The following is a 15,952-nucleotide window of genomic DNA, read 5'->3' on the forward strand; positions in this document are numbered from 1 at the left end:
CCTAGCTCCGCATTCTTTGTGACTTATCATCTGGGACCTTGGACTAGCATACCTGTCGACCTGCACTTTTGAGTTAGAGAGCTCTGCTGTTCTGGTTGCTTTAATGCTAATTAAAAATTTTCCCTTTCAAGGTGAGAGTGACAGGCAGATCACTGAGCTTGAAGCCAGCCTGATCGACATAGCAAGTTCTGAGATAGCCAGGACTACAAAGGGACCGTGTCTCAAAATATGAAAGAAAGGAAGCTGGCTGTTGGGCTAGGCTCAGGCGGGAGGATCACAGAAAATTCCAGGTCAGTCTGGGCTTCATAGGCGTCAGACTCCATTGAAAACAAGAAACGGAATGAACGAAAATGAAGGGTTAAGGGGCAAAATTCCAGAGCAATAGTTACTGCAAAGAAGCTGAAATTCTAAGCATCCATCTCCCAAGGATCTGTCCACCTCCTGAGCGGATCAGAACTTGTCTTCCCAGGGACCACACTCAGGAAGCGAACCGTCCCCTCCCCCTCGGTCCTGGATCTCATCTCAGGACGAGACACGAAGCAAAATGGGTAGATACAAGAGGAGGAGTGGAGTAAGGGATCTCTTGGGTTGGTATTGTCAAGTCTGTGTCGGAAAGATTGCGAAGAAGAACCAGGAAGTACCGAGGACATTTGACTGTCAGTACAGCAGCGCTCTGAAGTTTCCTGGCAGCTCGGAGAAGAAAGGCAGAAGACACGCTGGGCGGGGCATGCAAATGAGCACATAGCCCGGCCTTCCCGGAACTCTGGGAACAAAAAAAAAGAGCAACGAAAAAATTCTCTTCCTTTTCTTGCTATTCCAGGATTTTCCTGGCCAAGACGTGTCGAAATCACAATAGAGTAGGAGAGTTGGTGTGGAGCGCGTGTTTGTCGGCGCGTGAGGGGGTATTGACCGTGAGTTAAGATGTATCTGCGTGTTAGTGGTGCGGGCGTGGGCATAGATCGGGTTATCGCTTCTCGGCCTTTTGGCTAAGATCAAGTGTAGTATCTGTTCTTATCAGTTTAATATCTGATACGTCCTCTATCCGAGGACAATATATTAAATGGATTTTTGGAGCTAGGAGTTGGAATAGGAGCTTGCTCCGTCCACTCCACGCATCGACCTGGTATTGCAGTACCTCCAGGAACGGTGCACCCCTCGGGGACCTATCGCTGGTTAAAAAATAGTTTTCCAATCAAGAGTCATAGCAGTAGCCAGAGTTGCTCTGTAAGTCTCTTTGGCTTCCCTGGCCAGAGTCTCAGGTCGATGCATGCGTGGTACTGGGGTTTTTGTTCATGGCCTCATGGCCCTAACTGGGAGCGTTTAGCACTCCAGCGGCATAACTTCTTTTTCATATTTTCTTATTTTTAATTTTTTTTTTTAAGGTTTTGGTTTTTTAACACAGGATTTCTCTGTGTAACTTTGGCTGTCCGGCACTCACTATGTAGACCAGGTTGGCCTCGAACTCACAGCGATCCGCCTGCCTCTGCTTCCCAAGTGCTGGGATTAAAGGAGTGTGCAGGCACACCCGGCTTTGGTCTGTGTGTTTTATGAAACATTCTTGGTGTTATTTATTGTCCTCTTTGTATCGCCCTCCTAGCCCCACCCCAATCTCCCCATTTTCTGTTTCATTGAACTGTGACCTGCCATTCCCCAATCTAGAGTCGCCCAGTTTGGCCCCTTTCACTTCCTTGCTTTCTCTGGTGTCCAAACGTTCAGCGATCAGAAACATAGATAAGAGAAAGCATGTGGTATTTGTCTTTCTGGGCCTGGATTACTTCACTCAGTACATGGTGTGCAAATTACCTACAAATGTCATGGTGTCGCTTTTTTCTTTAGGCTGAGTAGAATTCCTTTGTGTACTTGTACTTTTTCATTTTCCACCCAGTCTTGAAGGCCATTTAGGTTGATTCCGTTTCCTAGCTATTGTGAATACAGTGGCAGGGAACACGGCTGAGCGAGCACCTGTTGGGTATGAGGCCGAGTCCTTGGAGCGTACTCCCGGGGGTGTTTAGCTGGGAGATTTACTTTTAGCGATCTGAAACTCCTCCATGCTGATTTCCAGAGCAGCAGTTTGTCACGTCTGGCTCTGCTGCTAGGATCCACAGTTCCACTGTGGATTAGGTACCATAACGCTGTGACAGTGCTCCAAAGTGAGTTAAATGCAAGGAGCGGCCATATAGAATGTAAAGTTGATTGCAGAACTTGCAGTGTGTGTAAAATATCAAAAAGGAATGGAAATAGGCAAAAACAAATGAAATACACCTGGGTCATGAGATATTTAGGAGTTTTTGTTTTTATTTTTTTCATCTCTTAAACCGGTATTGTCACATTCTGTGGCTCTCTGAAAATGTTTTAGGAGCATCACACCGCAAGCAACTCTTTCTTTTTATTTTATTTTATTTTGGTTTTTTGTTTTTTGAGACAGGATTTCTCTGTGTAACCCCGGTTGTCCTGGCCTCTCTTTGTAGACCAGGCTGGCCTTGAACTCAGAGAGCCACCTGCCTCTGCCTCCCAGAGTGCTGGGATTACAGGCGCACGCCCAGCATCACAAGCAACTCTTTATCTTGACTATTTTATTACACTATTTGTATTATCTATACTATTAAGGCAGTGTAACAATGCAAGGAGAGGGAGAGGAAGAGACGAGAAAAGGAGAGAGAGAGAGTTGGTGTGGCTAGTTGCCAGGGATTTTTCTGTTCAGTCCTCACCTAGGACAGGCTGCCCCTATAGCTACTCTTACTGTAAGGCTCTGCTCACGTCATTTGGCTTCCTGTGTTCTTGATGAATGTACAAATTAGCAAAACACCCCTAGTCCACTGGCTAATACAGTTCACACTGTAAAGTAATAGAGTGGCATTTTCACTCATACCTTTGTCTTCTGTGACCTCAGTTAGCAGAAAGTCAACCCCAAGAGACTTAACTTGGACTTGGTGAAAAAAACAAAACCAAGTTTGGCCCTGTAAAGCTTGAGCCCCACAGCCATCATGAGATGCTAGCCCAAGTGCTGCCTTCAAGACACCCCGTCCAGGCTGGGCAGTGGTGGTGCACATCTTTAATCCCAGCACTAAGGGAGGCAGAGGCAAGTAGATCTCTGAGTCCAGCCTGGTCTACAGAATGAGTTCTGGGACAGCCAAGGGTACACAGAAAAACTCTGTTAAAAAAAAAGAAAGAAAGAAAGAAAACAAACAAAAAGATACCCAGTCCAAGTAATTGGTCTAAAGGATAGCCTACCATCACTCCCAAAATAGCTAGAAACTCTGGGAGACAGAGGCATGATCAAGGATGGGGTCAGGGGCTGGAGAGATGGCTCAGAGGTTAAGGGCACTGACTGCTCTTCCAGAGGTCATGAGTTCAATTCCCAGCAACCATATGATGGCCCACAGGCATCTAAAATGTGATCTGGTGCCCTCTTCTGGCCTGCAGGTGTATGTGCAGGCAGAACACTGTGTACATAATAATAAATAAATCAATCTTTAAAAAAAAAAAAAAAAAGGATGGGGTCAGGAGAGAAAGCAGGCACCACAGAGAGCCTTGGAAACAGATTCCATCTGGAGGCTGCGGGAACTCCCCGAAGCAGAGAATTTCGTAAAATTTTGCTTTCTATTTTAGAATCTTTGGTTGAGAGAATTAAAGCTGACTTGGGTCATGAAGCTCAGAGGCAGAAGACTGATCACCCTTACATTGTTACAATCCAGGAAAGAGAAGTGGACCAAGGAGTGAGCATGGCCACTGCTAATAACAGAGTTAACTCATCCCAGAAAATATGGTTCCGGGCCATAACGATGTACCTTCATTTCTTCACTTGTAATATTAAAATGGAGCTACCACCCATCTGGAAGGAGAGGGTGCTCTTGTTGGCTTCCTGTGCCATTTACAGTAGTTTCAGAAGGCTGTCCTTCCATACAGCAAATAGAGGTGTTTAATGGCTCTCGAAGCAAAGCAGAGTTTATGAATCCCCTCTGACTGCACAGACTCAGGACTAAGCCCAAACACGATATTCCTTGCCATGCCTGAAAACTGCTGGATGCTGTCTAAAATGATGCCGTCGCTACAAAGATCAGCGACACTGCCGAAAGTGACCTCCACTGCCCCACGTGCCATGGCTCTTAGCAACACATCCTTATACTGTCTTCTGTCTTCCCCTCTCCTGTACAGAATTGCTATGTCTTTGGGCAGATAGCCATCGTGGAAGAGGCTGCGGCATTTTTCTGCCACGTAGTTGCCAATTTGCTCTGGTGTCAGGTTATCCGTGATCTCACACACGCCTGGCAGAGCCTGGGCACGCACTGCCTCCTCACAGGGAGCCTCCCGGAGCATTGCCAGTGTGTCTGGAGAAACACTGGAGGGAGGGTTTTCTTGGATCCTCCTCATTTCTTCTCTCATGACCTTTGCAATTTCCACAGCGCAGTGGATCTTGTTGCTGATTGTTTTCCGAGGAAACTGCGCAGAAGGAGCCGGAAGGCCACCACCATCTGCATGGCGGATCTGGAAAGGATCCAGAAAGAGCCAGAGGATCCCATGGTGAAGGTGTTCTCTTGCAGCCCCCTTGGTTTTTGGATGGGTGATGCTCTTGGCCTTCGCGTACCAGTCACCATGACGACTGCAGAAACTCTCAGTCTCATCCATCACGATGTGTTTAATCTTTGGGAACTCGTCTCTCATGAAGGTCCTCCGGGTCACAGCTTGGCAGGCGGCTTGCTGCCTGTAACCAGGAAAGAGAAGACGAGGTGTCAGGCAGAGAAACGAAGATAACAGGAGCCCTTCCTGCTCTCTGGATTGGAAATGGAAGCTAAATAACTCTCCTTTGCAGGCCAATTCCCTAAAAGAGGCAGTGCGACAAGACCACTCTGCTTCCAAGGTTCCTGACAATTAACGTGTGTACCTTGGGGATTGTTTAGTTAAATCTTCACGTGGAATCTTACTACAAAGTAGTTAGACAGTCCAGTGGTTTGCACCTATAACCCCACCACTCAGGAGGCAGGGGATCCTGAGTCCAAGGCCAGCCCGGGTTACATAATGACCATAGATCAATCAATCTGGCCTACAAAGCAATGCTTGATCTTAAAAAAAATTTTTTTGTTGTTTTGTTTTGCTATTTCTACCGGTCCAGTTGTGATGCTTGGCAGGCAAAGACACGATCACTACGGTTAAAGGAAATCTCAAAAAGTAACTCATGCCCGTTCCTACTTCGTTAACGGGTCCTTTTAGACCTAGGGAACAGCCTCCTACAGGCACAGTGATCTGCCTGCCTCTGCCTCCCGAGTGCTGGGATTAAAGGTGTGTGCCACCACGCCTGGCTCTCGATTGCTTTTGGTATAGGGTCTCGCTGTCTAGTCTGGGCTGGCCTCAAGCTCTCAGCCCCCTTGTTTCAGTTTCCTGAGAGCTGGAATTCCTGGCATTCCCTCTTATACCTGGCTTCCTAATGACTCAGTAGTCAAGAGTCTCTGTCGCTGCAGAGTACGTACTTACCAACCTCCAGCTATGGGAGGCAGCTCTTTAGTATAATAACAATAATACGGTACTTGCACTGTTTATTTTGTAAAGTCTTCACTGTTTTTTCCTCTGATGTTAAATTTAACAGTATCTAACATAAATGTTCCTCAATAAGATTTTTTGAATAATTAAAACCCAAAGAAAAATATGAATTTTCCCCTCTTTGCTAAATTGTACCATTTTTTTTTTACTACACTAGAGGTTTCAGTGTAATTATATTTGCACACTTTCTAAAATTACTTGTGCAGAATATCCAAATGTATGGATATTTTATAAAGAAAGTCAAATTGTATTTAAATTAATTCCTAATAGAGGCAGAGGCTAACTGTATAACCAATTCACTAATTATCCAGCAAAAAGTTAATTAAAAAGCAAGACAGGCTCAGCTCTATTTCCCGTAGATCTAAGGCCACATACTGTGGGAAAATGTTTCTATGTCTATATAGAGTCACAGCTGAGCATGGGAGTGAATCCTACAATTTCAATACGCAGGAAGCTGAGGCAGAAGGATTGAGTTTAAGGCCACCCTGATCTGAGGAGAAAGACTGTCTCAAAAAACAAACAAATGTCAAGCATCCTTGGCTTGTTTAGGATTGGACATGATAAATTGCCCATTTCATAGTTCAACCTCTCGTCTGTGGTTAACGGAAGTCCGTGCTAATTTCCACCGTGAAAAAGCATTGTAGAACCTTAAACTCAAAGCACACATTACTTATTTCATTCGGTTGAAACTTTTTTTTTTTTTAAAGTTTAGATGGTAAAAATCCTCACATCACAAAACTCCTTAAGGAGTCACTTTCACAAACATAGAGGATCTCCTTTGCTTTGCAGCGGAACACATCCTTAATCTTCTCCGTGATCTTTATGGCAAGAGCTGTCTTCCTGGCTCCTGGAAAGCAGTGGATGAACAGTTCGCGGGTCTCCTGGAGGTCCCTGGACAGTGAGTCGCCCAGCTCTTCTACACGCTGCTTGAAAAACTCGCAGCCCAGCCGGTCACTCAGCACCGACCTGGAGCACAGTGAGACGGCCACGAGGGCCTGCAGCAAAGCCTCCACTTCAGTTCTGCTGGACAGCGTGTAGGATCGGGGGTAGTACACGGAGGACTGATGAGGTGTGGACCCCACGCTGGTCAGGTGTATCTGCCTCATACTTTCAGGTGTATCTGACGCATACTTTCCCTGTGTAGCCGCCGATAGTTTGCAGCTGCTGTTTTAAGCGGAGGGCGGTGTTTTGAGTATAGTCAGATCTTCCGTTCCCACCGGGGTCTGTTAAGACGGTACAGAGCACCAGAGGGCTGTTAACTGCTACCAGGAGAGCGTCACACAGGACGTTCTGCTCTTTCGTTAAACCAATATCAGCAGCCCAGCTTCTAGAAAGTATCACAATCCCGAGAGAACCAGGATGTGTCTGTGCCTTCAGTAACTCCTCCAGTCCGTCATGATCTGAGAACAGCTTCTTACAGAGGGATTCTGGCTGAAATTGTAGGTTTTCCTGTGTTTCTGAAAGTCGAAGGGATACAAGTTACCAAAACTCGAAAAAGCACACAGGGCTGCTCTTGCAGCCTGGTAGAAAAGGACGACTCTACGCCATGTTTTTCCTGTTGCAAAGAGAACATCCCCCACTCAGGCTGTGATTGGGGGTGCTTAAGCCTGCCTACTCTAGGGGGAAGGGAAGCTGAGAGGGAAAGGCCTACAGACAATTGGCTCCTGGAGCCCTTTCCTGGTCCCAGATGGTCCACAGCTGCTGGGAAGGTGTTCCCATCTGCTAAGGGCTTTCTGTGAAGCTGATGCTTTGGAGGAGTAAGAATCTTCTTTTAGAATAGTAATTCTTAACCGGAAGTGTGAAGACATTTTATTTTATTATTATACACACACACACGTGTGTGTGTGTGTGTGTGTGTGTGTGTGTGTGTGTGTGTATGTGTGTGTGTGTGTGTGTGTGTGGTATGTAATTGTAAGGGTATTATGTCTGCTCAGTCTTACATATGACACTTTCTTTTTTTTAAAACAGTATTCTGCCCATCACAAGAAGGCACCAGATGTCATTACAGGTAGTTGTGAGCCACCATGTGGTTGCTGAGAATTGAACTCAGGACCTTTGGAAGAGCAGACGGTGCTCTTAACCTCTGAGCCATCTTTCCAACCCTGACATTCTCCCCCACCCCACCCCCAACCCTCCACCCCCCACCCCCACCTGAGACAGGGTTTCTCCGTGTTAGCCTTGGCTATCCTGGACTCACTATGTAGACCAGACTGGCCTCGAACTCACAGGGAGCTGCCTGGCTCTGCCTCCCAAGTGCTGGGATTACAGGCGTGCGCCACCACTGCTACATATGACAGAAGGTTTGAAGAAAAAAAGGTTTGGATTACTTGCTATCGATTCTTCCCAGCTTAATTCTTCTTTCAGTGCTGGGCACCATACTCAGGACCTCCCTGTGCCAGGCAAACAAGTCTACTTATGCTTTAGGTCATAAAACCATCTCTCCAGCTGCTGAAATGAACCTGGGCTGGGGTAACATAGTGAGATATTCTCTCTCTCTCTCTCTCTCTCTCTCTCTCTCCCTCCTTCCCTCCCTCCCTGCCTCCCTTCCTCCCTCTGGCTGTCCTGGACTAACTTTGTAGACCAGGCTGGCCTCGAACACACAGTGATCCACCTGCCTCTGCCTCCCGAGTGCTGGGATTACAGACGTGGGCCACCACCACCACCTGGCTCTGGCTCGAGATCCTGTCTTAAAAATCAAAACCAAACCAAACCGCAAATAGCTGTACCTGGGAACAAGTGGCGCTGCAGAGTCTCCTTATGTTCCAGGACTTTTGTGAGATACGCTGGCCTCCTCGGCGCAGATGAAGCTGATGGCATCGGGTGAGCACTGTCATCTGTGGCGGGCAGGCTGGAAGGATCTAAACAAGGACACAGAAAGTGGTTTCAGATAAAATGAAAAAAACAAAAACAAAAACAAAAACAAAACACAAGTGGCAGAATTCTGCGACTGTTCTTTCTACAGCAAGATGGTGTGTGGCCCTGCACTGCCTCACACAGCTGTGCCTGGGAACTGCTCTGTGGGTCTCAAGTCTTTTACCTCCCTGGGTAATTCATCCCAAACAAGTGTCATTTCTCCTCTCTCTCATGAGGGGAAGATCTCTCGGTTTCCTTCCAGTTCCAAAATTCTGATGCCAGGTTACCACCAAGAAGAAAGAAAAGGGCCGGGCAGTGGTGGTGCACGCCTTTAATCCCAGCACTTGGAGGCAGAGGCAGGCGGATCTCTGTGAGTTGGAGGCCAGCCTGGTCTACAGAGTGAGTTCCTGCCAAGGCTACACAGAGAAACTAAGAAGGAGGAGGAGGAGGAGGAGGAGGAGGAGGAGGAGGAGGAGGAGGAGGAGGAGGAGGAGGAGGAGGAGGAGGAGGAGGGAAGCTACTAGACTCGTGTTTTCAGCATATGTCACATGAAACATGGTTATTTTAAGCTCTAGGACAGTGAGAAAAAGCACAAAAATGCGGGGAAAACTAAACCAGGAGAGGTGGAGCGGAGAAAGCCCTGCCGGCTGTAAGCAGCCACATGGCCACAGGGGGGCAGCATAGGCTGCGCGCGCTGATGGTCACGGTTGTTTTCAATCTCCATTCTGAGGAGTTGAAAGGGGGAAGGATCTCACTGGGGAGAGGAGGAAATAGGTCAAACAAAAGACAAAGAAGCCAGGCGTGGTGGTGCACGCACGCCTGTAATCCCAGCACTCCGGGAGGCAGAGTGCAGGCGGATTGCTGTGAGTTCGAGGCCAGCCTGGTCTACAAAATGAGGCCTGGACTGCCAAGGCTACACAGAGAAACCCTGTCTCGAAAAAACAAAAAGAAAAGACAAAGGCTGACGCATGAAGTATGTAATGGCTGACTTCAGCGAGTCTGCGTTCAGTGACCTAAAGTGTTTCATCAAAATGGACCATCTGGGGTTGGGGGTGGGGCTGGAGAGATGGCTCTGAGGTTAAGAGCACTGTCTGCTCTTCCAAAGGTCCGGAGTTCAATTCCTACCAGGGACTCACAGCCATCTATAATAGGATCAGGTGCCCTCTTCTGGTGTACAGGTATATATGCAAGCAGAACGCCGTACATGATAAATCTTAAAAAAAAAAAAAAAAAAAGGGTGTCTGATCTTGCAAGCAAGTCAGTGAGCTTATTGTGAGTCACCAAGGCTGATTTCAAACAAGATATAAGAGAAAATCACCACCGGTCCTTCTCCCTCAGGGTGATCCCCTACCCCAGAGCATCTGCGTTTGCCTCATTCATCCGGGTTGTGGTGCCTGGGGCCCGATATTTTAAGATATTTGCTCCTAGACTTATTGAAGTGGTTCATATTGCACAACACAACACACACACACACACAGACACAGACACACACACACACAGGGGGGGGGGGGCTGGTCCCTGGAAACACTTGGTGGAGTGTCAAACTTAAATGGTGTTCTCTAAAGATTGTTTTTCCAGTCAAACTATTCTAGGTAGACAGGAAAAAAATCAGCCAAGTTTTGTCAATGGGTTTACAGGGCAGAAAAGGGACTCGCTAATTCATGTCTGTGGCTGATGACATAAGACAACTTGTCCCCAAAAGACTGAGGTCCTTTTCTTATTCTTTAATTTCAAAAGGATCAGTTTCGGAGTCTTTGGAACTAAGACTCTTAGAAAAAGAACACCACAGGAGAGCATTTGTAAACTAACGCCCGTTTCTGTGTTTGTTTTAAGCTTTCCTCAAAAGGAAAGAAGCCAGTTCTTGCCCTCAACCTCGGCAACGCCTTCCTTCTCCTTTTACCTGGCTGAATGTCCAGCATCATGTGCACCCATTGCTGAGCCACCAGCCTTGTGACAATATTGCTCTTCATGATCCAGGAATCGGGGTCTCCTGCAAACACGACACAACAGAAGGGCTGTACTTGAACCACACAGACATAGCCATACAGGGTCTCTCTTTGGTAAACCTTCAAAATTTTGGTTGCGAAATTCACCTTGGGCTTTTCACGACAGAAGTGGTATATGGGCAGCTTTTCTATGCAGCTTTTAATTTCTGTCTTTAGTGAGTCGGGGTTCACTTTTTCTTTCTTGCATCCAAACACTTCTTTGCTCTTATCGTCAACCCCGATAATTATGTATCCCCCCTGAGTGTTGGCAAATGCCGAAACGTAATGAGCCAGCGTCTCTTTAATCCGAGGGACAATCTTTTTGGTGGTAAACCTTTTAAACTCGACGTGTGTTGACTCTGTGAAGTTAAGCTTCTCCTTATAATTGAGTTGATCTTTCTGAAAAAATTCCAAGGCACACATCTTAATATCTTCCTCTTCCTCAACGGATATGTTGGGGGTCCATTCATGAGAATGTAACCTGGAGGTGCCTTTTTGGGTTCTAGCCTCTTTCTCTCTGAGAAGCTCCAGGGCACTGCTGGCACTCAAGTTGATGGCAGAGGTCACATCTCTCCAGTATAAGTTGGAGCGTAAGCTGCAAATCTTCAGCGGAAGGCAGGAGGCCTCTGGGCTCCAGGACTTGACAAAAATTAGTAGTTCCTGGTCCTGTTGTACATAGTCAAGGTGTCTCTGTGACCCTGATGGGAGGAGCTTTTGGAAGGAAGTTTCCAAGTCCTGCCCCAGCCCGTGGCACCGGTAACTATAGTTTTTGTCACCGACCTGGGCTCTGATCACACCTCCTCCAGAGTTCAGCAGTGCACACACAGCCTGGATGACACTTGAGTTCTCCTGTCTCTTCAAACAACTGTTTGTCATCTTCTTCCTGTTCTCTTCCCCCAAGGTCACTTTGCCCAGGTTTACGGTGATCTCGGCGTAGGGCATGTTCTGCACTCCCAACAATAGCAGAAGGGAGTTCCTACAAATAACCAGATCGGGACAGGGATATTTCTGTGTTAGTGAGAAGTTCAGAGGTGGCAATACTTTATTCAAGGCTATACATTATTTGAGGTACATTTTAGCCTTGGATATGATCTTTCAAAGGATGTTGTAATGGCATTGGGGACTGAGCCTCCAGCCTTCCTCATGCGAGGCAAACGCTCTTCCACCGAGTTACATCTCCTCACTTACCATTTTGTGGATGGGTCCTGCTGTCTCTGACTCCTGACAATCTGGGATTACAAGCCTTTTCTACTGGTCCCAGCTTTGGAGTAGTCTTTGCTAATATTGTTTTTTCAACAATTTTGCCAAATAGACTTTTCAACAAGAATAGCCATAGATTAGAATGCGAACATAATTGTTTTCCGTAATGGAAGAAAAATAAAATGCTGAAGATTTCAGCCCACTTCCACTTAAAGTGGGGGGGGGGAGGCACCAACACTGAGTCCAGGCGTAAGGTGGGTTAGCCTCCCAAGTGCTGGTGGTGTGCCACCATCTCCTGGCTTAGAAGAGATTTTCAGAGACCATCTTAACCCAAGTATCTTGCTGCCCCTTAAATCTCTTTGCAATATTATCATTACCAAGAATTTCCCACCCAACTGCTTGGCTCCCTCCGGTGACTAGCAATCTTCCACAGCCAGCCCATTCCATTTTTGGGAGCTCTGTTAGAAATGGCTTACTTGTTCTCAGTTTGCCTTCTTGGTAACTTTCATTTGTTGGCATCTATACCATAAATCTAAGTGACTTTGGACCAGCCCAGTGTCTGGTCTCATGGTTCCCACGTCTCCTTGATGTTACTCTGGTGCTTGTGACTGCTACGGGATGACAGTGTTCTGAGGCTCTAGGTCCTCACTCATCTTCTGTAACAAAATTCTCCTAACTATTATATATACCCAACTGGTCATAGTCTCAGACTTGAACTGTGCCCAAAATAGTGATGAGATTAGAAAAATAATTCTTTACCTGGTGTTCTTGTTTGCTCCGGGTACGTCGGTTGCTCTTCTGGCTCCGGGTGGAATGTTTGTCTTCTCCTAAGGGCCCTGCTGCCCTGTGATAGCTGCCAGGGAGGAACAAGAACTCCGCCAGACTCTCTCAGCCTTCATAACATTGACCCACTGAGGGAGGCTGATAAGGACTCAGGAAGAGTCTATGTCATGGCAGATTAGCAAACTAAGGTCTGGCCAGAAGGAGTGAATCAGGTCCCCAGAGTACGGAAATGTGGGGGTGAGGGAGGGTGGGGGAGGGGTTAAAGTGAGCATCCCAAGAGTTCAGTTTATATCTTCTAAAGGGTTGAGCCCCGCTTTTACACATAACACAAGTGCCGCTGTCCTGGCTACATGTGTTAGCAAAGCTCTGCACCCATTTAATTTAATTTAATTTTTTTGGAACAGGGTCTCACTACACAGCCTTGGATGGCCAAGAACTCGCCATGTAGCCCAGGTTCAGCCTCTGTTTCCTGACTGCTGGAGTTAAAGGTGTGGTGACGTCCGGCTACGCTGGTTTTAAATCGGGCTATTCTGTAATAGCCATTGTAAGCAATGATAGCTTGCTTCACTATCTTCCAAGTTCCTTGTTGTATTTTATTTAAGTTTATCTTTTTCCTGTTGGTTTTTAAATTTTATTTTTAAAGTTTTCATGCAGGTGTAAAGTTGAACGTATTCCCTCCAAACTCCCTGGGCTCCCTTTTCTTGTTCCTCTCTCCTCCTGATAGCTTCCCTTGTTGCCCTAGAAAGCTTTATTTCTACTTTCATGTCATATGTACATACCTGATTTCATATATTTATATAAAACCCAAGGAGCAGGAATGAAAGAAAACATATACTATTTTTCTGAGACTGGTTTAGTTTGCTTAATATGATTATCTCCAGTTGTATCCATTTTCCTGAAAATAATATGTTGTTTATGGGCAAAAAATAATTCCACTGTATTTATTTTTTTTATTTTTTATTTTTTATTTTTTTGGTTTTTTTCGAGACAGGGTCTCTCTGTAGCCTTGGCTGTCCTGGACTCACTTTGTAGACCAGGCTGGCCTTGAACTCACAGTGATCCGCCCGCCTCTGCCTCCCGAGTGCTGGGATTAAAGGTGTGCGCCACCACGCCCGGCTCCCACTGTATTTATACACTACATTTTCTTTTTAATTTTTTATTTTTTTAAAGATTCGTTTACTTATTATGTATACAGTCTTCTGCTGTTTGTACACCTGCACACCAGAAGAAGACACCAGATCTCATTCTAGATAGTTGTGAGCCACCATGTGGTTGCTGGGAATTGAACTCAGGGCCTTTGGAAGAGCAGCCAGTGCTCTTAACCTCTGAGCCATCTCTCCGGCCCTCTTTTCAAGTTTTTAAATTAAAGTATAATTACGCCATTTCCCCCTTCCCCTTTGCCTTCCAGCCTTTCCCACATTACCTATCCCTTGCCCTTTCTCAAAGTCACGGTCTTTCTTTCTTGTCTTATATACACACCATCCGAAGTATATAAATTATACCCTGACCGGTCCATATGGTGTTACTTATAGGTATATGATTTAACCCTGACCACTTGGCATTGGGTACCTAACTTGTGATCTTCCCTAGGGAAGACTATTTCTCCCGCTCTCAGTTTCTTAGTTGCCTGTAGTTCCCTGTCTATGGTTGAGGCCCCGGGAGATTTCCCCCTTTCATATTAGCATGTAGTCCTTCATCAGTAAGCATGTTGGTGAGACTTCATAGGGGAAGCTTCTCTTACAGGCAGATGATCAAATGTCCAGTTTTGCTGACTCTTACAGGCTTTTTCCTCCTCTCTTCGGCTAGGATCCCGAGCTGTAGGTGCAGGAGTCCTGTTGTAGATGGCAGCCGTTGCTGCTGGGTGCCACGCGGTCGCTTGTTCTCTGCAGTTGGATTGGTTGTGGGTTTCTGTCCTGATCTCCATCTGTTGCAAGGAGACTTTTTTGTTCCTGGTTTTTTGAAACAGAGTTTCTCTGTGTAGTCCTGGCTGTCCTGGACTCCCTTTGCAGACTAGGCTGGCTTCAAACTCACAGCGGTCTGCTTGCCTCTTCCTCCAAGTGTTGGGATTAAAGGTGTGAGCCACCGCCTGTAACAGGAGATGTGTCTTTGATAAGCAAGACCTATACGTCTCTGTGGGTATAAGGATAAACATTTAGGATGTAGCTAGAGGTTGTGCTGGTTTAGTAAAGTGGCGGTTGTAGGTTCTCCCCCAAGATCCATGACTTTACTTGTCCCATGTAGTTGGCTAGGTTTCTAGTACCCCGCATGGCATCTCCTTTCATTTCAGCCTAGTAGTACTGATGTTGAAAACTCTTGCTATTAAAAAATGAAAGAGGGGGGCTGGAGAGATGGCTCAGGGGTTAAGAGCACTGTCTTTTCTACCAAAGTTCCTGAGTTCAATTCCCAGTAACTACATGGTGGCTCACAACCATCTGTAATGAGATCTGGTGCCCTCTTCTGGCCTGCAGGTGTACAAGCAGGCAAACATTGTATACGTAATAAATACATCCTTAAAAAAAGAGCCAGGCGTGGTGGCGCATGCCTTTAATCTCAGCACTTGGGAGGCAGAGGCAGGCGGATCGCTGTGAGTTCCAGGCCAGTCTGGTCTACAAAGTGAGTCCAGGAAAGCCTGGGCTACACAGAGAAAGCCTGTCTCAAAAAAAAAAATCAAGACGTATTCCTTCTGTATTTCTGCTTATCAGCAGCGGCAGCTATGGCTCAGCCCACATGCGCAACAGACATAGCGTCAGAGGACTGGTGAAGAAAAGGGCTGGTCTTTGGAGCACGCATGTCTCCACCTCACCCTCAGTTCTTTCAGGGATGTTTGGAATGGAATAAATTGTCCAGTTACCAAAATCAATGGTCCTGATCTGGGCACAGTGGCATATGCTGATAATCCCAGCATTCGGGAGGCAGAGGCAGGCAGATCGCTATGAGTTCAAGGCCAGCCTGGTGTATAAAGTGACTCCAGGACAGCCAGGGCTACACAGAGAAACCCTGTCTTGAAAAGCAGGAAGAAAAGAAAAGAAAAAAAAAAGTCTTGGGCATTTCCTAACTCTGGGTTAGTTTCTTTATATTCATTCTTTCATTCAGTAAACTACTTTGGGGCTACCTAGGTTGTTCAAATCCATCCTAGCTCTGCCATATTCTCACTAGTGGACTTTGGTTAAGCTTACCTAAGCCTCAGAATTGTCCCATGCAAATCAAAGACAATATTGCCTCGTCAAGTATATGAAAAAGAGGTAGGATCATACACAAAAAGATTCAACCATGGCCCTGGGGCACATAATGGCAACTTTAGTAATCAGCTCTTGAGCAGTTAATTACCACCTTCTGAACACAGCAACCTCTTCACGCTAAAATAAAAACTGCCCTTTAGCGCCTGCCTCAATTGGGCCAAATATGCATCTTTTAGCCTCTCACGTCCCCTTAGTCACTGAAAAGACACGGGTTATTTTCATTGTCCTATACATGGCAAAACAGTCAACAAGACAAAGCTCAAGGTTACCCATCCCAGTAAAGAGCAGCACTGGGATTCGAACACGGGCCTTTCTGAATCCAAAGCCCTTGCATTCTGCTATACCGCCTTCCTGGTA

The 15,952-nt window shown here is 46.4% G+C and overlaps 1 protein-coding gene across 1 annotated transcript; it reads right to left on the reverse strand.

Annotated features, from left to right (window-relative positions):
• Nucleotides 1–3,496: 3,496 nt before the first annotated feature.
• SLFN14 (schlafen family member 14) lies at nucleotides 3,497–12,514 on the reverse strand. The gene is given in 6 exon segments (XM_084749533.1): nucleotides 3,497–4,702; nucleotides 6,265–6,657; nucleotides 6,659–6,992; nucleotides 8,262–8,393; nucleotides 10,289–11,349; nucleotides 12,333–12,514. Coding segments are annotated over 5 exon segments (2,706 nt in total). The 5' UTR covers nucleotides 11,316–11,349; nucleotides 12,333–12,514; the 3' UTR covers nucleotides 3,497–3,882.
• Between the last annotated feature and the right edge of the window lie 3,438 nt (nucleotides 12,515–15,952).

The sequence above is a fragment of the Acomys minous genome, assembly GCF_964271855.1.
Source record: "Acomys minous genome assembly, chromosome: 12".
NCBI classification, from domain to species: Eukaryota; Metazoa; Chordata; class Mammalia; order Rodentia; family Muridae; genus Acomys; species Acomys minous.